The sequence below is a fragment of the Nicotiana tabacum genome, chromosome 21, assembly GCF_000715075.1.
Source record: "Nicotiana tabacum cultivar K326 chromosome 21, ASM71507v2, whole genome shotgun sequence".
NCBI lineage: Eukaryota > Viridiplantae > Streptophyta > Magnoliopsida > Solanales > Solanaceae > Nicotiana > Nicotiana tabacum.
Window position 1 is genome coordinate 8,384,693 of NC_134100.1, and position 23,273 is coordinate 8,407,965.

The 23,273-nt window shown below is 37.6% G+C and overlaps 2 protein-coding genes and 1 non-coding gene across 6 annotated transcripts; all 3 read right to left on the bottom strand.

The window, feature by feature from the left end:
* Nucleotides 1-11,843: 11,843 nt before the first annotated feature.
* On the bottom strand, nucleotides 11,844-15,107 carry LOC107799658 (5'-adenylylsulfate reductase 3, chloroplastic). 2 transcript variants are annotated; one of them, XM_016622798.2, is made up of 5 exons: nucleotides 14,979-15,107; nucleotides 14,557-14,715; nucleotides 14,345-14,471; nucleotides 12,530-13,334; nucleotides 11,844-12,309 (listed from the first exon to the last, which is right to left on the bottom strand). In XM_016622798.2, exons 1-5 carry the CDS (start codon nucleotides 15,052-15,054, stop codon nucleotides 12,079-12,081), a joined length of 1,398 nt encoding a protein of 465 aa, XP_016478284.1. In that variant the 5' UTR covers nucleotides 15,055-15,107; the 3' UTR covers nucleotides 11,844-12,078. The 2 variants fall into 2 exon arrangements, with proteins under 2 accessions (XP_016478284.1, XP_016478283.1); XM_016622797.2 differs by having other exon boundaries at nucleotides 14,345-14,474.
* Nucleotides 15,108-16,656: 1,549 nt separating this feature from the next.
* On the bottom strand, nucleotides 16,657-16,728 carry TRNAG-UCC (transfer RNA glycine (anticodon UCC)). The gene has a single exon. It is a non-coding gene; the product is annotated as a tRNA-Gly (tRNA).
* Nucleotides 16,729-17,548: 820 nt separating this feature from the next.
* On the bottom strand, nucleotides 17,549-21,740 carry LOC107799660 (autophagy-related protein 8C-like). 3 transcript variants are annotated; one of them, XM_016622800.2, is made up of 6 exons: nucleotides 21,646-21,740; nucleotides 21,307-21,369; nucleotides 19,288-19,343; nucleotides 19,153-19,205; nucleotides 17,890-18,008; nucleotides 17,549-17,814 (listed from the first exon to the last, which is right to left on the bottom strand). In XM_016622800.2, exons 2-6 carry the CDS (start codon nucleotides 21,341-21,343, stop codon nucleotides 17,708-17,710), a joined length of 372 nt encoding a protein of 123 aa, XP_016478286.1. In that variant the 5' UTR covers nucleotides 21,344-21,369; nucleotides 21,646-21,740; the 3' UTR covers nucleotides 17,549-17,707. The 3 variants fall into 3 exon arrangements, with proteins under 3 accessions (XP_016478286.1, XP_016478287.1, XP_016478285.1); XM_016622801.2 differs by having other exon boundaries at nucleotides 21,537-21,660; XM_016622799.2 differs by lacking the exon at nucleotides 21,646-21,740 and having other exon boundaries at nucleotides 21,307-21,412.
* Between the last annotated feature and the right edge of the window lie 1,533 nt (nucleotides 21,741-23,273).

A 23,273-nucleotide genomic window follows, 5' to 3' on the forward strand; every position in this document is an offset into this window, starting at 1 on the left:
CACCCTACATCAGACAGTGAAGTTCGAGTGGGAAAGACAAGAGGTCGTGTTGCACGGCGAGGATACAACATGCACCATGGGCGGAACCATTGTGCCTTTCATAGAGACCACTGATGACAAGGGTCCCTGGGTCTACCAGATTCTCGATACAGGGTCGGCCAACAAAATTTCTGAAGGAGAAATCATCCCGCACCCTAGGGTGGCTGCCGCAACAGTCATGATGGTATCAGAAATGCTTGGTATTGGGTTTGTGCCGGGAAAAGGCCTGGGAGTTGAACTTCAAGGGATAGTCCAACCTGTCTCCCTTCCTAAGAATCTGGAAACTTTCGTGTTAGGGTTCAAACCAACCGCAACAGACAGGAAGCAAGCGCGAAAAATGAAGAAGAGAGTCTGGTTTCTGCCTAAACCAGTGCCACGCCTCTCAAGGTCTTTTGTTAAAGCTAGTGCCAAGGGGTCAGCGATCCCAAAGATTCGAGGACCTTTGATCGGCATAAGTGAAGACCTGAATCAGAGTTTTGAGAGACTATTCGCGGATGTCAGTATGGTGGAAGCTGGAGAGGGTTCCAGCAGAGCAGAGATACAATTCGTGGGGCCTGAGGCCAAGACCAACAATTGGACGGTTACTCCTCTTCCTGTCCGAGGGGAGTCTTGGTAGTAGGCTTTGATTAATGTTTTGTTTGTTTGTTTGTTTGATCGGATTATTCAAGGGTGTAATCCCAATTTTACTTTCGTTTTGTAAAAGTGTGAACCCTTTTTATCCTGCAAATTTAATAAAGTTCTTTTCTTTTGTCCCATTTTAATTTCTTGTTTTGTTCTTTTTCTTTCTGAACAGTTCTCTTTTTACTGGTCCTAATGACATGGCATGCACAGCGGATCTTCGACCTAGTCTAATAAATCAATCTGAATCTGACTCAATGATGCAAGAGGTCGTTTGTGATGATGAATCCGAATGTGACGAAGGGGAAGCCCTCGAAGAAATAAACCGAGAACTGTGCCAATTTGAAGAGAAACCCAAGCCTAACCTAAATGACACTGAGGCTGTGAACCTAGGAGACGCTGATAACATCCAAGAGACCAAAATTAGCATCCACATTGAGCCGAATGTCAAAGCAGAATTGATCGAAACTCTCAGGGAATTCAAAGATGTTTTTGCATGGTCATATGATGATATGCCTGGATTGAGCACCAATTTAGTGGTTCACAAACTACCCACTGACCCGGCATACCCTCCGGTCAAGCAAAAACTAAGGAAATTTAAAACAGAAATGAGTGTGAAAATCAAAGAAGAAGTGATCAAGCAGTTGCAATCGAAGGTCATTCGGGTCACTCGATATCCCGAGTGGCTGGCCAATGTGGTACCAGTCCCAAAGAAGGATGGAAAAATCAGGGTGTGCGTCGACTACCGCAACCTCAACAAAGCAAGTCCCAAGGACAATTTCCCGTTACCCAACATTCATATCCTGATCGATAATTGCGCTGGGCGCGAGATCAGATCCTTTATGGATTGCTATGCGGGTTATCATCAGATCCTAATGGACGAAGAGGATGCTGAGAAGACAGCGTTTATTACGCCATGGGGAACCTACTGCTATCGGGTAATGCCGTTCGGGTTAAAGAACGTCGGGGCAACGTACATGCGAGCAATGACTGCTGTGTTTCATGACGTGATACCAGCGGAGGTCAAAATTTCGTCCCTCCGAATTGTCGCTGAAGCCGGAATTGATGATGATGAATGGATCAAAGCTCGCTTGGAACAGTTAGCCTGATAGATGAGAAAAGATTGGCAGCAGTGTGCCATGGTCAACTGTATCAGAAGAGAATGGCAAGAGCGTATAATAAGAAGGTGCGCCCCAGGAAGTTTGAAGTAGGGCAGTTGGTATTAAAGAAGATCCTCCCACATCAGGTCGAGGCAAAAGGCAAATTCGCCCCAAATTGGCAAGGGCCTTATATCGTGACCAGAGTATTGTCCAACGGTGCTTTGTGTTTGACAGATGTCGAAGGTAGATGTGTCGACATGGCTATCAATTCAGATGCAGTCAAGAGATATTATGCGTAATTTCTTTAATTATGGCAATTATTCGGTTTGTTTGTTTGTATTTGACATTTATTGGATAATGAGATGACGGAGGCAATTCTTTCTTCTATCCAAACACTTTTAACCCTCGCTTCCCCCTTTGAGCCTTAAGCAATTTTTTTCAATACCCCTCTTTTGGAATCACTAATGGGAAAGATACGAAAAAAAAAAGAAAAGAAAAGAAAGGAAAAGAAAAGAAAAAGAAAAAGAAAAGGAAAAGAAAATGAAAAGAAAGAAAAGAAAAATAAAGGAATATAAAACCGTGGGAACTACGTTTGACCTGATTCCTCAAAGAGGATACGTAGGCGCCTCACGGCTCGGTCATAGTATGCATCATAGCAAATATAGGATGCATAATGTACATAGTGTGCATAATAGGCACAATGTGCGTAACGCACATAGCTCAACATAAGCATAAAAAATAAATTCCCCAAGCAAGAAAACTGGGGCAGAGGTTATGTTTTAAGTTCCAACAAAGGTTTGATTCCAAAAGTTGTAGCACATCACCCTTCAAATTGTTTTCATTTTTGTAGCCTTTTTCTTCAATCCCACACCAAAACCAACATCAACCTCCAAAAGACCTCCCGATCAATGTTCGAGAGATGCCAAGTCCGGCGAATAAGGCCGAGGATAATACACTGATCCCAAGCAAAGAAGAGGATCGTAAGACTGGAAATGAGTTGATGGTCAAGGGAATCTCCAGAAAGGAGGGACGTATCTACAACACCCCGATTTCCCAAAAGAAATAAAATGAGAGAGTCTTATCGGTGAAGACCTTCACAGGCACCGAGAGGCGATGTAAGATGAGGGATATGAAATGAGAGAGTCTTATTGGTGAAAACCTTCACAGGAACCATAAGGCGCCGGGAGATGAGAGAAAAGAGAGAGTCTCATTAGTGAAAACCCCTCGAAGGGCACTATGAGGCGACAAGACAGATCAGCAAAGCTACCACATTCGAAACGAAATGAACACTCCTTTATCATCCCCAGCAAGTCAAACCATCGGGCAAATCGATTGATACAAATGGACTGGGTCGGGAATCTATGGTGCACGTCATGATCACGGGGACCAGTTGTGTCCTCCAGATAAGTTCTTTTGATTGTCTCCTCCCACAAAAAATATTGGTTCAGAAAGATTTTCTCCTTTCCGTATCTTTTATTTCTTTCCCTAAAATGTGTCTTGAAAGGATTTTTCAAAGCTTACTACCAGAAATCGAAGGGGAATTCATCCAATACAGGATAATACAAACAGTCTTAAAGGCCGGCCCCAGGCAATGCAGGGATTGTGCTCGGAAATGTTGGAAGAAGTATGCTCCAAAAGGGAGTGGTTTCGGGAGTTAGAAGCAGACTCCCACATCATGTGTTTAAAGAGAAAGCAGAGAAGGGGATAAATTGAAAACCAATCCCCAGCAGGCTAGAGACCCCCAACAGGCAACTTTGCCCGCCAACCAATTATGGGGACAAAGAGCAAGAAAGGGGGAAGAGAGAAAGACGGCTCGCCAGAAAGGCACCCTCTACCACCACGATTAAAACTGATTAAATCCTTTTGTCTGCTGCAGGAAAACAAAGGATTGATGATGGCAGCAAGATGCACCGCCATGGAAGTCACCAAAAACCGGGGCAGAAAATTTTCTGCCAATTGTCGAAAATTTTCTCGGAAGAACGGGAAAGCAATTCGAATACTTTTAAGTTCTAGGTCGCCCACCAGTATAATGCGGGAATATATTTAAGTTCTAGGTCGCCCACCAGTATAATGCGGGAATACATTTAAGTTCTAGGTCGCCCACCAGTATAATGCGGGAATACATTTTAAGTTCTAGGTCGCCCACCAGTATAATGCGGGAATACTTTTAAGTTCTAGGTCGCCCACCAGTATAATGCGGGAATACATTTAAGTTCTAGGTCGCCCACCAGTATAATGCGGGAATACATTTAAGTTCTAGGTCGCCCACCAGTATAATGCGGGAATACTTTTAAGTTCTAGGTCGCCCACCAGTATAATGCGGGAATACTTTTAAGTTCTAGGTCGCCCACCAGTATAATGCGGGAATACTTTTAAGTTCTAGGTCGCCCACCAGTATAATGCGGGAATACTTTTAAGTTCTAGGTCGCCCACCAGTATAATGCGGGAATACTTTTAAGTTCTAGGTCGCCCACCAGTATAATGCGGGAATACATTTAAGTTCTAGGTCGCCCACCAGTATAATGCGGGAATACTCTTTAGCTCTAGATTTTGGAATCAGTCACCCCACCTGAAGACGGAAGGGTACAACAGGGAGCCCCAAACGGGAAACAATAAAATCCCCAGCACCAAGAAGCAGACAACTGCAGAAGCAAGCGCGCAATTCAAAAGGAAAAAGGAACGCGTCTCAAAAGAAGTAGTTTGGGAACGTTGTAGCATGCCCAGTATAACAATTCTGATGAAAAGCCATACCACTGAAGAAACCATTGGAAGATCTAAAGAAGAAAGCCATGTTCCCAGTAAATCAAGCAAAGTGATGAGAACTGACATTCAGAAAAGGTGAAGGACCAGCATCATCTCCAAGTTCACAAAATAAAGGCGTCAGAGGAAAGCGTTAGCCGACAAGAAAGCAAGGCAACAAGAACAAGTGGAAGATGGATAAGATCTCATGATCCTCAGTCTAGCTTAGCTTCTTGTTTTCCTTTTAGAGCAATGTAACAGGGAGATCGGTTGAGCAGTAGCATCCTACAGCAGCATACAACAACGCACAACAACAGCAGACACTACAGTCACACGGTAGTCCCAGCTACCAAAGATTTCCCGAACTACATTGACCTGATTCCTGTTCAGCCCAGGATATGTAGGAAACCTCTGAAGCAAAGGTTCAGTCAAATCTTTTTCAAAAAAATGCTTCACACGGAGTATTCGGACGGGCAAAAATCGCTCGCTTTATCTTTGCGCGAAAACCCTTCGTGTCTTCGGGCAAAGAGGGGCAGCTGTAAGCACGTGATTTTTGCTTCACCAACAATCACTCCAAAAGAAAATAAAAATAAGTGACAAATGGTTTCAATTGTTCAAGTTTTCGTGACATGTGTTATTAGTCGTTTCTAGGACTGTCTATTTCTGCATTTAATCATTAACAAACAAAAATACAAAATATGTATGTTAGGATGATTAAACCATAATTCGGTCAGTAGAGGAAAATTCAAAAAAAATATATATATGTGTGCATCGTTCGTTCTAGGCTTTTAGTTAACTTACTTAAATAATTTTGTGATAATTGTATTAAAATGTTGCATCGTTGTTTAGTTTTAATTTCAATATTTTTATTATTTATTATTTTTGTTTTGTTTTTAAAAAAGAAAAAAAAGAAAAAAAATGAAATTAGAAAACCAAAGAGTAAATGAAATCGGTTTGGGCCAAAAGGAGTGAAACAAAACAGGCCCAAAACCAACATTCAAATCCGGTCCAAGTCCAGGCCTGCCCAGCCACCTCCTGAAACGACACCGTTTCAGGCCAATCCATCTCAGCCGTTCCAATCAACCCAATCCAACGGTCCAGGATCACTATCCGTAAACCGTTTCAAAGCCCGACCCAAATAACCAGCCTGACCCAACCCCTCACTTAAACCAAACGACCCCGTTTAACTACCAAACGACCCCGTCTCATTTTTCACCATCAGATCCAAGCCGTTGAGATCATTTGATCTAACGGCTCAGATCCAATCCCCTACTCCGTATATAAACCTTCCCTTACACCCCACGCCCCCTATACCAACCCCACCCTTCACTCGTCCCCTTCCCTAAGCTCTGAAACCCCAAACCCTAACGCCGCCCTAGTTCCCCTTTCACCAGAAGCCGGCGGCACGAACGCCGGTGACCACCCCCTTCACACCCCTAAGGCATCCAACCACCCTGAACACGAATCCACTAACCACGAACCTCGAATCACCTCCTATCGTCTCGAATCTGGATTTGAAGATTCGAGACAAAACTCGATCTACACCAAACCTTACCATCTTTGTATCAGACACTCCCCTGACCTTCCTCGTGACCAAACCAAGCTTGGTTTGGTCCGAATCTACCCACAACTCCTTAAAAAATCAGATCTGGAAATCCAGACCTTAGGACACATGCACCTGGGGAACCCGGCCAGTCTTGACAAGGGTTTGAGGTCTAATAGACCTTAATCAAGGTGTTCTCATGTGAGAACACCCTGATTAAAGTTTGTTCGGCCTCAAGGATTTGAAGTTGAATCGGAATTTGGGTCACTTTTGATTTCAAACCTTTTTGGTAAGTTTTTCTTTCTTTTGTTTTAGTTCTAATTAAGCTGTCAGCATGTTCGGTTGTGTTTGTTTGTTATGTTGTTATTTTTATTTCAGATTTCTTCCATCTCTGTTAAAGGCCTTTTATTTGGTCGATTGTCTTCTGTTTGTTCTGAATACACTCTGTGATAAACATGATCGTCAGTTAGATTAATCGTCAAAAGAACTAATTCATATAGGCCCAGTAATTTAACAAAAAGTTGTCTGGTACCCTTTAGGTCCCCGAACGTATTGTTTATATGAGCGACTGATTATTACCTGCTATAATTAGTATAGTCGACTCGATAAATGTCGTTGATTAGTTTTCTATAACTAATGAATCGAATGAGCTAATAATGCCACAGGACTAATTGAACGTTGCCACTAACTGAATGCCCCAACATTGTTTAAAATGGTTTGTTTGCATTGTGAAAAATGACTGGAAAGGTTCAGTCCAGGCAGCCTTGAATTCGAACTTTCATCAGTTCAAAAATGCCCTGATGCTGCAAAGGGTCAAGACAGTGATAACCAGGGTTTAACAGGGGTAGTCTGGGGTTTGAAAAGAACAAAAATGATTAGTTTAAATGAGCTGACAAGTAGGGTACTAATTTAGGATTAAACTAATACCAATGGGGAGCAAGACATAAGAGTATGGGGCTTGAAATGAATAATAAAATGATGCCTATAACTCTTGATTAAACAAAAGACCAGGCGTGGGGAACAAAAGGGGCTGGCACCAAAGATGCTTAGGCATGGGTTTAAAGGGTATGGGTATTCTGCCAATTGGCAGGGCAGGCAGCTCAGCTGCACTAGTGCATTTGGCCTATAAAGAGGCCATTGGAGAACTTAAAGAGGGCTGGACTTTTAGTCTTCAGAAAAGAGAAAAAAGGCTGAAATTTTTAGTCCTAAAATTGAAAGTTGAACTTTTAGTAACTAAACACCATCTGAAAGTTGAATAAGAACTCATATTGGTCAAGCTGCCTTGGCCAAGTTCTGTCGTCTGCATTGACTGAGCTGTGTGTTGTTTGTTGAACTGTTAGTGTTTGCTGCATTGAACACTCTGCTATCTCTGTTGTTCCCCACTCTGTTTTTCTGGGATCACTGGTTTGGTATTCGACTATTTGCTGGTTTCTCTTTGGTTCTGGGAAGTATTGTTGTTTGTCTGTGGACTGTGGACACCACTGGTATTGTCCATTTGTTGTTCGACTCTTTGCTGAGCTTCATCATTATTGGCTGGTTGTTTGTTGCTGTGTTGTTGCTGCGAATCTGCTGATTGCTGTTGTTTGCTGTGTGCTACTCAGCTGATCCTTTTCCTTCTTCTTCTGTTCCTCTACATCAGGTACACAACCAAGGCACTATCAAATGTAATTGGAACATTGAGCATGAATGCAAAAAAAAGGAAAAAGACTTGAAGTTGATTTTCATATATATACTGTTATATTAGATATCATGTATTGTATGATAATTTTCATTCTTGTGTTGACACTCGAAGCAGCCTGTATGCCTAGTGTATATCAATATAAGTTAGCTAAATGGTAGTTTACATATGTATGCTGATAGGTGATAATATGTTCAATGAGATAGGTTGCGTCTCAGATTTTAGTTTACTTTGCAGTATATGTCGTAATGTATACCAAGTATGAACACTGTACATCCTGAATTAAGTTCTTCCTTTTCGGATTGATGGTCTCATATAACTAGTAAACCACCTGTTAAGACAAAGAACACCAAACTTGCAATCTCAACCCTATAAAGGTCGAGTTCAGGCCAAAACAGGCCTAGCCGGCCTGCTTCGAGCAAGCAGTGGCCCAGGTTTGGCCCATCACGCATGGGTCGAATTTGGGCCCATGATTATTTATTCGACTGACTGTGCGCGCAGCCTTGTTCCTAATTTTAGCATTTCCGAATTCTGTTATAAAATAACTTGCAAGTCTTAATTAATTAGGACTATCTACTGCTTTCGATTGATAGAGACAAACACGACAAGAAACGTAGTTGCTATAGGATATCCTTTTAAAATAAGAATGAGATGAGCCTCGCCGAATAAAAATACAAATTGCGGGGCCCTCAGTAAATACTTGTTTTAAATTACTTAGAATTCAGGAGGGCCGCTTAGTGAATTTCGTGGCCTTCCCAAAAATAATAACGCGATAGTCTTTTAGGCGCGTGTTTAATAATTTACTTTCTTAAAACTTGGGGTGTGCATTTCATGCGACCCAAATCCAAATCCCAAAACGTCAAATAAGATATGTTCCGGATTGTGGGTGCATTTCATGTGACGCAGTCCAAAGACATGTTTTAAGCGACGTTCACATTCCTAATAATAATAATTAATAAAGTGGTTAAAAGATAAAATTTGCACATGGGTCATAATTGTATTAAAAATCAGATAAACAAGCCGAATATAACAGTTGAGCGACCGTGCTAGAACCACGGAACTCGGGAATGCCTAACACCTTCTCCCGGGTTAACAGAATTCCTTATCCGGATTTCTGGTATGCAGACTGTAATATAGAGTCATTATTTTCCTCGATTCGGGATTAAAATTGGTGACTTGGGACACCCTAAATCTCCCAAGTGGCGACTCTGAAATAAATAAACAAATCCCGTTTCGATTGTCCTTTAATTGGAAAAACTCCCCTTGCGCCTCTTGGGCGCGGAAAAAGGAGGTGTGACACCACCTCGAGTAGATTCTAACCCTGTTCGAAGCCTACCTCCTCTGCCTCTTCTGTGTCTAACAGGGGCGTTGGGGAATTGGTCTAGAATCGGAACCTTTTTACGGTTAGGGTTTGAAGATGACATTGTTAGGAAGGATAAGTCGAAAGAAAGTAGAAATGAAGAAGAAAATGTTTCCTGAAGATTTGTGAAGAAGACAAAGGAAGAAAAAGTTATGAATATAATGGGAACCGTCAAACTTAGAAGTGTAATGATGGAAAGCCTATAATAAAGGCAACTATCACTTCGTGAATAGTGAGAATGAAGAAGTCTTGAAAAAGGGTGTAACTAGCAGAATCAATCAGAAAATGACACATGGGCAGAACATTAAATGGAAAAGACTACTGAGGCGTTAATATTGTCATAAGCATTAATTGTGACAAAAATTCCTTTTTTATGAAGATCCACTTCCCAATTATTTAATTGATAAATAAATGGAAAGTGGGGGGACTATCTGTATTGGAAAAAAACTGAGTTTATATTAAAGATGACGTGGCATGACACGTGGTTTGGTTAAATGGTCAAAGCGCAACAATTGACTAAGAGGCACGGATGGAGACAGCCACGGGAAGAGGAATTTAAATAGGCACGAGACAAAGTGCAGATACGAGTCTCGTACCAATTCAAGTCATTTACAACCAACGGATTAGAAGGCATTAAAGACAAAGATCTGATGACAGAAAGGAGTCCAAATTCATTATTAAATACCTGATACGTTAGAAAATTGGTATTTAATAGGAATGATTGTATAACGGCTTATTTAATATCATTTATTACTCATAATTATATCATTAAAGCTGAGGCTTCATTCCTTTACCTAGAATTATCTATAAAAGGAAGAAGTATCATCATTTGTAAGGACACAGAATACTATTTGGAACTCATTGAAATACAAAACTATTTGCTGTTTTACCATCATTCTTAAAAGTATTTTATTTTCGTCTCCTGATTATCAGTAACCCGAATTTCTTTTTAGCTTTGACCAAAGACTCAGATTTTTGGTTAAACAATACAGTCTACAATTAGCTTTAGAACAAACAATGAACATCTATTATTACTAATATTTATTTATATTGATATGGATTATTTTAAGTTATACAAATATTAGCCATGTATTGCAATACACATCTTTAATTTTTGTTGTCAAAAACCTTATTAAGAATATCAAAATTTATTCAATAGTTTATTTAACGTCCTAAAATAGTAAAGAATGTTCTATTGGTAAAACTTGTTAACTTGAAACAAACCTTATAAACTCGGAAAGCAGAATACCTTTCAAAAATTAATTAATTAAATTATTTTCAATTCAAAAACTCCTAGAGCAAATAAAAGAGAAAACTACAATTTCAAGAAGGAATCAAATTGTCTTATCCAAAAGGATAATTAACTATAAATTAATAAGGGCAATAGCTTTTCAACAAGGAATTAAATTGTCTTCAAAGCACTAAGACATTCCCCCAAAAAATTCCTAACTTAGAGCGAAAAAAATACATATTAATAGTAATTACAATTTTCTAACATGAAATATATTTTCAAAAGAAAAACAAATCGATTAACACTTCGTTTTACGACTTAGTGCATTCACTGTATATCTTTTATCCGCTATATCGTTTTTCTCTTGCTTTCACATTTTCTTCCGTAGTAACGTCTCAAAAGAATGTACTAATAGAATATACAGGAATAATCGGTTTTATTCTTTCTTTTTCTTTTCTATTTTGAGGGAGAGCTGAAGAAAAAGAAGAAGGGTTCTAAGGAAACAAATGTTTGTGCTCTTTTCTCCTTTTGGTTCCACTCTTGCACTACTAAAAATCAGGGGCGGATACTTCGTCGGAATTTTTATTAAATATGTATATATAGATAAAAATGAAAAATTGAGTATAAATATAAAGAATGACATCACTTTTTATTACTATTAATTTATCATTCATTCATTTTTAAAAATTTTGATACCGCTTACCAAAAATTATGTGTACGTTAGTGCTAAAAACATATCTTTTCCACGGGAAAAATCGACATTGATGTTTTTGGGCAAAAAGCCGATGGAGAGAGACCTGTCGGAAACTAGTGCGTTGGTAGCAAAAATTGATGCTATCAGCCACTTTACTATACATTTGTGCATGAATAATACCTAATCATGAGATAGCCACTTAATTTTCTACTTTCCATCAAAGTGGAAAATTACTTAATAGCCTCATAAAATTGCCTCATAAGTTCTAACTAATATACTTTAATTGGCCCTTTTATTCATTAAACTCAACTTGAACAATTGGGGCATATATTTTATATACAAATATATTAAAATTTCACGTATATTTACATATAAGAATTTGAAAGACAATGCTAACTTGGTTTTTGAAATCAAACTCATGAAAAAAAAAAAAAAAAAAAACTTAAAACAGTGCAACACGAGGCAGGTTTATGCAGTGCAGTGCGGTACGGGTTGAAAACAAAAAGGTTCTCTTTGTGTGTTAAGGCTGCATCGTAACCGCACCACACCGTTGCCATTCCTGGCTGTAGCGAGAAATTTACTATAACTACAAGCCATAACCTATTAAACTTGCAATATTTTCTCTTCTTGTATAACTTTGTCTGGTAGTTTCAATTTTAATTGGGTACTCAATGGTCAACCCACGTTAAAACCTACTAATCCCATATAGCTTGTATTACAAAGACATTATTTTGTATTTCAATGAAGCATATAAGGGCCTTAAATGATTATTCTTTGAAATGAAATGAGGAAAAGAGAAACAGCTCTACCAAGAATTTGCATATCAAAATCAACCAAAACATAGAAAAGCAAGCTGTTTTTATATTGATTTATATTGATTAACAAAACTGAGCCCAGAGAAATCAGAACTCTTACCAGAGATGGCTGTAAAATCAAAGTTAAAAAGAAAAAAAAGGCAGAGGACGAAGAGGACAGTATATTTTGCTACCTATCTTCTATACAAGTCCCTTATCTATTGCTGATTTGCTTCTAATCAAGTCGCGAAAAAACTATCACGTGAAAAAACTATCTGCCTTTCACCTAAGGGCATTCACAAAAGCCAGCAAGGAGTCAACATCCCTCTTCTCCGACACGTACTTAATCGGCTGTGAAGAATGTCTAGGAAAGAAGAGTATTGTAGGGAAGCTGCCAAGCTGCAATTCTTGTTGTGCAAAAGCTTTCTGTTCACCATCTGCCCTGAACTTCCCTACCTTAACACCAGAACTCGCCAACTTGTCCGCCAATTCAACATAAGATCCTTCCATTGCCTGTACAAAAATCAGAAGAAAGATCCATTTATCAAAGCCATCTTAGCAGAAGACAAAACTATAGTTGCTAAAAAAAGATAGCCCCTATGCACTAAGCTCTCACTATGCGCAGGATCTAAGAAAGGGTCAAACAGTTGGTCTATTGTACACAACCTTACATTGTATAATATCTACAAGAGGCTGTTTCCACGAAACTACTGTTGATGAGAAGATTGATTACCTGACAGAAGCGGCACCAAGGAGCATAAAGAACAACAAGCCAAGGTTCTCTTCTGTTTTCCAACTTCAATAGGTTCTCAACTCCAGGCCTGCTCAAGCTTACGATGTCCTTGGTGTCGAAAATATCAGCAACAGTGGTAGTACCATTTGCATGGACAGCGCCATTTCCGTTACCATTCAAACTTTCATCCTTGATGTTTCCCTTATGTAAGCCACATTCCTTGGCCTTGGCATCCTCCCACCACCACCTTCCTTCTCGCTCATGTTGTCCAGGTAGGACAGCTCGAGTACAAGGTTCACATCCAATGGAAACATAACCTTGTGAATGCAATGAGTTCACGGGAACATTCATAGCTCTCAGGAAATTCCAAATATCCTTTCCATCCACATTAGCAACTGGATTCCACTTCACCAAGCTGCCCGCTCCACCATCCAATCCCTCGAAAGAAGGATCTACCTGAACAATGGGAATTTCAGATCGAGTCCCGGGGGACTGATCTTTACGTTGCCCTGTGATCCACGCACGTAAGCCTTTGAGTGCTCTCCTCAAAGGTCGAACTTTCCTTATACGGCAGCACTCTTGGTGGCCATCTTCGTAGAAAGAGAAGAGGCCCTTGTTCCTTACTAAGGCCTGAACTTCAACTGCATCAGGGAACATGTACTCAATGCGGATTCCATAGTGCTTCTCTACTGCGTCAAAAAGTTGGTAGGTCTCTGGGTTTAACCTCCCAGTATCAAGGCTGAATACTCTAAATGGCCGGCCAGTTAAATGAGCATATTCGATCAAAGCAACATCTTCGGCACCACTGCAAAAATAAGGATACTATTAAGGTGCTGCATCATAGAGTGATGAACAATCAGGAAAACCATATGTTAGGACATAAAAGAGAGCAGGGAGGAAACCTTTTAAAGGACCACATTTTTTCAATAAAACAACACAGTAAATGAACAACAAATAAAGTGGCATAATCGCGTCTAGATTCGTCATCACAGATTAATTTGATGAAATTAGCAAAACGCAAAGCAACAGTTTAGAAATATGGCAAGGTTCATATAAATAAAGCAAGATACCCAGTGTGTAATCTCACATAGTGGGGTCTAGGGAGGGTAGTGTGTACCCCGACCTTATCCCTACCTCAAGGAGAAAGGTTCACAAAAATACACATTTAAGAAATCTTATATTCTGCATGAGACAATTCCTAGGCAATGAAAACAGAAATTTCTTAACCTTCAGATGTTTAAATTCATTCACTTCAAACTTCAGACATGCATCATAGGCAAGAATAAGCAACCTGTCTATCAGATAGAAGCGTTCAGAACATACAAATTTTGTCGCAATCAAAATCAACAACTAAGAGATTATTGACAGACATTATAATATTCAGATACCACACCATTTCTTTTAATAAAATTCTTGAAGTTAGGTCTTTTGAAATTGCTAGCTTCTGGTGTCAGTCCTAAACTTCTTGAGCTCACTCATACTTCATTTCTAATTATAAGTAGTTACTGCTTGTCTTTCACTACACAAATTAAAGTTGAATTGCACATTCATATTATAAAACAACAACAACAACATACCCAGTATAATCCCACAAGTGGGGTTTGGGGAGGGTAATGTGTACCAGACCTTACCCCTACCCAGTGAAGGTAGAGAGGTTTCCGAAGACCTCTAAAGAACAATAAACTGGAAGCTCATTATTACTTTGGATACAAAATAGTACAAGCATCTTCAGTATAACTAATCAGCATAATCCAACAAAATAATCAAGAGCAAAACTTATTTTAAACAGAGAATCTGGAACAAAAAAGAAAGTACCTGAAAGCAATGGCAATATCATTTCCAAATTTCTCAAGTGCCTTATCAATAATTTCCAAAGGGGAAGCATTTGTTAGCTCCTCTGCCAGTTTCTCATAATCCTCTGCCTCCTCTGCTTTCTCTTCCACTTCTACATAAAAAAACAGTAATTTTACGAAATAAGCTGAAAATCACACAAATAGAGACAATTAATTAAAACCTAATTAACGCACCAGGAGCAACGATAGTTGCTGCTAAAGGAACTATCGATTCATTCCGTTTCGGCTCTGCATTCAATGACTTCACAGCCAAACGCCTGATCCGAGATAAATTCACTGCTGTCAACGGAATTTGAGGCCGATCCATTGGCTGAGTGGTACCTATTACTGATACTACAAAGAAAAAAAAATCCAGAAAAATGAGACAAAAAAACCCCACCCAGATACTAATATATTTTCATATTTAGAAATAATTCAACTTTAAATTTTTTATTTTTTTGAGATCGCACACAAATATATGCATCGCTTGTTTTGACCATAAATTTCAAAAGTTTTTTGTTTTAATTCTTTACATTTATACTTTTGAGAGTAATATTTATTACATTTATATTTTGAGAGTAAAATTGGAACTTAAAAAAGCAAAAAGTAAAGGATACCTTTGGGTTGTGGATCATAAGAAGATGAAGAAAGAGAGCCATGAATTGCAGTTGAAGCAGTGAAAGCCAAAGCCATTTTTCACACTCAAGTCTTTGGATTTTTCAGCAAAGGAAAAAAGAAATGTGTTAAGTTTTTTTGCAGTGTGTTCTGATTTTATAGAAAAGGGGTGGGGGGTGGGGGGAGGGGATTTCCAAGTTCATTGAACCTGGACGTGTTTTGGAACTTATTATGGGAGTCTGACGTGGCACAATTTTATTGGTCTGTTGTTAATTTGTTAAATCACGGCTTCCGTCATGTGGCGGAACTGAAGGGTAATAAAAGGCGTAAGAAAGAAAATTTACTGTAGAAAAACCGATTTTCTTTCCTTTCTTCAATTTTATGAGGTCAAGTTACGAGGCTATTGTAAATGTAAAAATTGCACGTGCGTCCTATTTGGTCGCCCCCATTTAACTTATACTTATTTTTTTTAAATTTTTTAATTTGTACCCACTTTATAAATAATTTTAGCTCTCTTTCTCCTCCTCCTTGTCCTCCTCAAAGTTTTATCTTTTTTTTTTTCCATAAGTAAAGTTCATCCCTAAATAATCTACTTACAAAAACGGCTCTGTACCAAGTGATCTTAATACTGTCAATTATCAACTATTGTACTGGTTTTAACATATGAGAGGAATAAATATTGATACCTGTTACGATGTTACCCACAACGCTGCAGTGTACCTCCTTTCTTCCCTAGTCCAAGAAAAAGAAATAAATTACACATGAAATCACAAGGATAAATAATAAAAATACTACTTTCTTTCTATTATTCTGAAATTACAGATCTCGTGAAGTTTAATATTAAACGCTTTGCTCCAGCAGGTAGAAAGACTGGTTGTATGAGGCCAAGGAGATGATTAATGCATATAACATATGTAAATTGAATGTATCTCTTTTCAGACTTTGGTCGCACACTTCTGCATCCAATCTCTCTTGTGAGTTCACAGCATTTAAATAATCTACTTATAAAATAAAAACTTCAGCTCTAGCTCTAGAGTTGAAGCTTACAAACAAAAACTTTAGCTCTAGAGCTGAAGTTCGACAGTTACAAAATAAAAACTTCAGCTCTAGAGTTGAAGTTCGACAGTTACAAAACAAAAACTTCAGCTCTAGAGCTGAACTTCAGGTCCGACTACTAGAATGCTGAAGTTTTGCGTGATTGCCTTTACTACTTCAGCCCCGTATGCTGGAGTTAGGCGAAAAAGTAGGTACGCTTGCAATTTTTTTTGCAAAATGGACACAAGTTAAAATGTGACACAAAAACGGGTATAGATGCAAATGCCCCATAGTAAATTGATAAGTACATCCTTAGTACATTTCGATTCGAAATTAAAAACTTAAATATCATCAGCCAAACACTATATTGTGATATAAATATATCTCCAACAAACAAAGTATTTTACTTATAAACTTATAATGCGTTTATATATGTTGGAATAATTTTGCTTGCGGTCAAATGTGCAATATTATACTGGATAAAGCTTGTTACTTTCAGGAATTCGTAGTGTTACTACCAAAAGAAAAAAGACAGGAAAATATGAGCCCAACAACCTTCAAAAAGACGACATACTTGAGTTTGAATCACCCTACGAAAGAGTAATTACTTTATAATCTGGCTAGGTTGATATTAAAAAGTGTAAATGCGTCTGCCGGGAGTCGAACCCGGGTCTATTGCTTGGAAGGCAATTATCCTAACCGTTGGACTACAAACGCTTTGATGCTGCTTTGTCCCAGATTGCTTTTGATATTGATGTTTTTGTCTGTCTCCAGAAAAATGTGATACTTCCTTATTTTAATATAATTTGACTTTAACTTTTCACTTTGCTATTAGAGAGATAGATTTACAGCCACCCAAATATCTATATCTTGTTTTAAACCATAAATTTAAAAAGTCTTCTTTTCTTTCTTAAATTTTGTGCCGAGTCAAATACCATCACATAAATTGGGACAGATTGAAGTACTTATTACTAAATTTTATGATAATGTGTTATATTGGGATAGCTAATCTCTCCTCATTCCTCAAACTTAGATAAAAGTTTTTTTAAACCCCAAATGGTTGCATCAAGATGCCAGCTCTATTCTAAAATCATATAGGTATAAGAAATACTTGGATTAGTCACTAGTAAGCAATGAATGGGATGTGTTAAAAGGAAATAAAGTTCTAAGAATTTCATACGAATAAAGACAGACGCATTAGTCACCATATGTTAAGGATAAAAACATGCTTTTTGTTGGAAATTCCTTCGATAACAAATTTAGAAAATTTTAGGTATATAGCTATCACAACTTCTTTCCTATCCTCTTTTTACTATCTTGGATTTAGTTTTCTAAATATCTTGTATTGCTATTACTTGTTATCAATGTTCCTTCCATCTTTTCGGTAGCCGAGGGTCCATCGGAAACAGTCTCTCTGTCCTTCCAGGGTTGTTGCTGCAGAATTAGGATCTATATAAACAGAATTCCCTAACAAAACTGGAGCTATAGCATTCACACACATTGATAAAGGAACATCAATAGTCACACAACATCCCCACAGAAGATGAAAGAGGAATTTAAGAGTGCAAGACTTGTCAACTGTACATTTTATGGATAATAATTCATTAACAAAAACAAAAGTCAGCTGTAAGTTAAACCATCCATAATCAAATCAAAGAAATAGCAGATTTACAGTTTAGATGGTAAACTTAAAATATTAATTGCCGAGCTCAAGAAACCCAAATGTATTTTCGCCGCTGTATGTCATGTAGAGGAATCCATCTTCATCCTTGTTTTCCTCATAAATTGCAGACATCAGAGCAGCTGCAGTGGAAGAAGATATATCAAGACACAAATTGTCTAGGGCAAGTATGAGATTTTGTGTAACATATTACTTACCAGTTGGAGGGAGAATGTTTTTGACGAAGACAAATATGGCCTTCTCGGCACTGAGATTGATCCTCTTTCGAACCACATAAACAAACTGGCCAATAGTCAAATCAGCTGGGACGAGGTACCTACATCACAAAACAAGACAAAAATTAGTTTATGCTAAAGCAGCTAAAGTTCTGTCGGATCTACTTATTTATTAGGAATAATAATCGGCAACTATCATGTGTTAGGAGACTAATTCTGTAAACATGTTGAAGTTTATAGCCCAAATAGCATGACGTTGAAGCATCAGCTGTGTTTAATTTCCAAAAGAAGAAACAAATGAATGCCCTAGACGGTTCTCCACACATATATATATACAAATTAAACTACTAACTATATATTTCAGCAACAACGCCAAATCACCATGGCAACGAAGCCAAAACACAATCTAAATCAACCAAAAGTGGCATCCAGTGCTATATAGCGGCAGGAACATGTAGTATTTAGGATACGAAAAACCTCAAATTGGGACCATGAACACCAGGAATTACTGTACAGACCATATTGAAATTGAATCTAACAGAAAAGCATATGATTAATGAATTATATCATCAACCTTCGTGGCGACAAACTCTATCAAATTGCTACTCCTGCAAAAATGCATACTAATAAATGTAAAATTCTGCAGCATTCAGGATATGTCCCCCAAACTTGCATCCAGCACACCATAAATCCACCCCCATCAGGGTGCATAAGAGGAAAAGAAATGGAAACTCATAATCTTACATCAACCATGACAAACCACATTAAAATATCGTGTACTATCAACTTCCAGGCAACAATTTTTGCCAACCTTTTACTACTACAAACAGCATTCACAAGATATATCCCCCCTACCCCACCCACCCCACCCCCAACTTGCCATGTTAATATCCCCATCCACTGCAAACCCAGGGGGAGGGGGGCAAAGAAACATCTTGAACGAACTATGACAAAACGGATGACCGAACAAGTTGAGATCAGGCAATAAAAATAATAAATAAATAAAAAGCACCACAAGTTAAATAAAAATACTAGGAAGTAAAACCGATATCATCTACCTAGAAGTCAAATATAACCACAAAAGAGAACACAAACTATAAGAGCAAATTGCACACTGAAACCAATATATAGTTGGATTGGATTTGAACACGCATTCGGCGATTTAAATGTATTAACTATAAAGCTTAAAACTGAGCGCATTATTCTTAACAACCACCATCATGGAAAGTCGCAGAAGCAACTTACTTCTTCTTATCAATGTCAGAGATATCAGCCTTTTCTGCTTTCTCGACAATCACCTGAATGAGAAAACATAGCACCAAGGGATAAGAGTACTGAAGCATCAATGAAGGGCAAGAGCTTTAACAGCAGATATAATACCGGTATTCTGTCTGGGTACTTCTCCCTGATGCGAGAAGATTCTGCCTGCCTCCTCTCTGTTAAAAGAGAAAAAATTCGAAAACATCAACAAAATTTATCGCATTAAAATCATCCTCTAATTTCAGGTTTTTTTTTTTGAAGGGAGGCAATGGGAAGTTATCAACTCGAGCAAATAGGGATATACTCGGAAGAAAAAGAAAAAAACATAATAAGAACAGGTAACATATCTGGTCGATAGAAGGTATAGAGAAATAATTGCAAACCATCAGTTCATATACTAGTCAGCAATTCCAAATCAATCAATCAGTCAACTATGCATCAATCCCAAATCAGTTGGAGTCAGCTATATTGGATCCTATATATCTCTTTTCACTCTATCCAGGTTGATTCCATTTCTATACTAAATATTGCCTTTTAAGGAAAATTACAATGTCACTCTTATCTCTACTTGGATATGGATTAACCTCAACAAGTTGGTATCTTCTATGTGAATCATTTACTTTTATTGTGTTAGGATTTAGCTAAACATCCATTAGTGCCATGAGATTTTAGTAAATTAAATAAATGAGAAGAAATATAGTGACATGAAGTATGAGTTAAGCACTACAAAGAAACAAACATGAAACAATCCCAAACCAGTTGGTGTTGGCTAAAAGAATTACCCGTATTTGTTTCACTCTATATGGACATATTTAGTTTCAATAATCAATAGTTTGTTTTTAACACAAATTAGATGTTCTCTAAGAACAAGATGTTCTTTAGATCCCATACTTATTCTAACATATAAATCTCTAACCAAACTAAAAGGACTTGAGCTAACCCCGCATCTGATGTAGTACCAACGATGACTAAATAAGCCTTAATACCAATTACTAGTTGGTATTATCAATGCACAACTACATTTTTATTCCTTGTTGTAGATACGCACATATGCAAAAGAAAGAAGCACTCAGGCACACTCTTAATGCACTATTAACGGAATAAAGTTGAGATATTCAATAAGCGGATATGATCGCAAGTATGGGTTATGAAAACATCTCAAGACGAAATTCCATAAGCATCTCAAGGTTCATAATGCAAAGGCGGAGACGAATACTACGCTAATTTCATGCATGTACAGCTACTTTAAATTTCATGCACCAGTATCCAGATATATTCCTAGAGTCGGGAAGAGTAAGAACAGAACATATACCAACAGACCATGACAGGACACAGCTCATATCTTCATTGAAATCTGGTTGTCGCCTTTCAAAATAATTAGCTTTAGTCAATTAATCACCCTAAAAAAGACAACTACAATGATGAATAGGATGTAACGAGGCCACAAAATATAAACATTACTAGACTGCCCATATCCTAGCATCTGTCAACATCGTGGATCTAGTATTTGGATAGCGGGTATAGCTGCGCCTGCAGCGTGTGCAGGCACACTATAAAACACGTAGAAGCATACAATGACGGACCTAAATATACTGTGTTCAAGTACCCATTGTTCTTGAACCAACCACTATATTCTTTCTTTTTTTTCTTTTGTGCCGGGTGGTGCACGGGCCAACTTGTGCTACCTCCCACCGGCACAGGTAGGAACCACTATATTTTTATATGTATGACTAGTATCAACATATAAATTGATTGACTAAGCGCCCTTCTATGATTAGTAGAAACACTAGATTGAAAGCAGATGAGCATTCATGACTAAAATTCCTGGCTCTGTGTATGTATACACATATATAAACACACACTAAGTGCGCACCCATTGACTCTACACCTACTTAAACTCCCGGATCCATCTCTACCTGCCAATAAATAATTTCCCGCATAATCAAAACAACAACAACTACTGCTACTACTACGTAGACTATGTTCAACAATAAAAAGTTTAACGAAGGATATAAATAAACAGGAGCAGACTAATAAGACAAAAGCCAAATATGAAACATACCCAAAGAAACAAATTTTGAATGTATTAGAAATTTTTCCAATAATTTATAATTTAAAAAAAAAAAAAAAAAAACATACCCAAAGGATGTTCAAGTTTGAAAGAACTCTTCGCCATTGCAATACTCGAACTCTGACCTCTTCCTGCAAATTTCATACATCTAAAGAACATCAGATTCACATAAAAAAAGAAACCTTTTTTCACTCACCAAAAAAACACATATTTACAAACTTATAAACGCAAGTAAGTTGTATTTGCGTGTAGAAAATCACCAGAAAAAGAAAAAAACAGCAATTCACGCTAGAGATACCTTTCAAATTTACCCAAAAAAAAGTAACAAAGCAAATAAATTCAATCAAAAACTGATGGTTATGAGAGTATTTAACAGAGAACAAAATTAGGGTTTTTTTAATACGTACACGAAACGGAACTACTCAAAGTTGTTTAGATTCACAAGGTAACTTATTTTCCAACTACCAATTTCTCTAATTTTATATGTTACGGGTCGGGTTCGGTGAGACGTTGTTATTGAAGTAAACGTCGTCGTGGTTATGTTAAATGGGACAAACGACGACGTTTCGTTTGCGTGCGGTGACGATTTGCGCATCTAATGAACCTAACCTATTTGAGTTAGCATTGCCTTATACAAAGTCCAAGGAAAGAATCAATTTTTTCTGTATTAATGAATTCGTTAGTCAATTAAAAAAAGGAGAAAAAGAGAGATTATTTTTAATGGAAAATAATGCTGAAAAAGGAAATAAATGTTATGAAAATAATTATATTGTGGATGTTCATTTAATACTCCGCTATAGATAATCTTCCTGAAGAAGATTATCCATTTAGTACTCCATTGAAGTTTATCTACAAGCAGCTGATGCAGGCAGGTTGCAAGCAACTCAATGAAATGATTTACAGCAGCTTCTTATTAAACAGACAGGTTGCAAGCAGCTCATGCAGACAGCTTACAAGCAGCTCAAGAAAAGCCTCACAGCTGCCCTGAAAAGCCTTGCAGTTGTTTCCTTTCTTCTATAAATAGATGAGATTTCAGTTCATTATGTACATCAGTTTGAAGTTGAATAATATATCAATCTCTCTCTCTATACTTGTCTTCGATTTATTTACTTTACAGTCTTTATTTTATAACACGTTATCAGCACGAGACTCTGCCTTGAGCACTTACTTTGAAAGATGTATTACTGTAGTTATCCTCATCCAAAGGCATCAGTTCTCACCGTAAGTAAGACCAAATTGTTATATTTATGGATTTCTTCCCTTTTTATAGTGGGTTGAACGATTGATATTTCTTAAGCGTCACTATTTCATTTCCATAATTGCAAAGTAAGCATGGAAATGATTCCATGTTTGGCTTAAAGGTTTTCCTATATCACTGTCTTTATGAAAGACAAATTATTTTCCCTTGCTGCTTTGCCATCTTGAAGTAGGTTAGTAACAAAGGACTTGTGACATTAATTTTTGCACTTTCATATATTGCTTAACACTAACTATTCATTGAGTTGAGTTAGCAAAAGTTTATGGCTATAAATCAAATCCAATCGCCATCGTTAAGAATTCTACTCAAAAGGTTAGTATTTCTTTCATATAAGATATTCATGTTTTTTTGTTGCTACTAACAATATAATTTTTGTTCGTTTGTCCTAAGGAGCTTAATTGGTTCACTTGGTAGTTCATGCCATAAATTTGTTCCTGAAGAACAATATTACAAGAAGAGACCATGATTTATTATCTTTAACTTTATCGATGGCTACACATGGGAGCTTGCAAGAAATATATAGCCACCAGTAGTGGCAATATTTTCTATGTCTTGTTATGACTTAAATTTATGATTCACTTAAACTCCACCAGAGTTTGCAAGAAATATACAACCATAAGAAGTGGTTATTGTTGATACCCAATTTTTTCCTATGTATTTTTATATGCAAATACTTTCAAAATAGCATATATATATATGCATATATAGGTATGTCCAAGTGTTTTAATAATTTTCCTAATTTCTAAAAGTTTTTTAAACTGATTTATTGCCCATTTT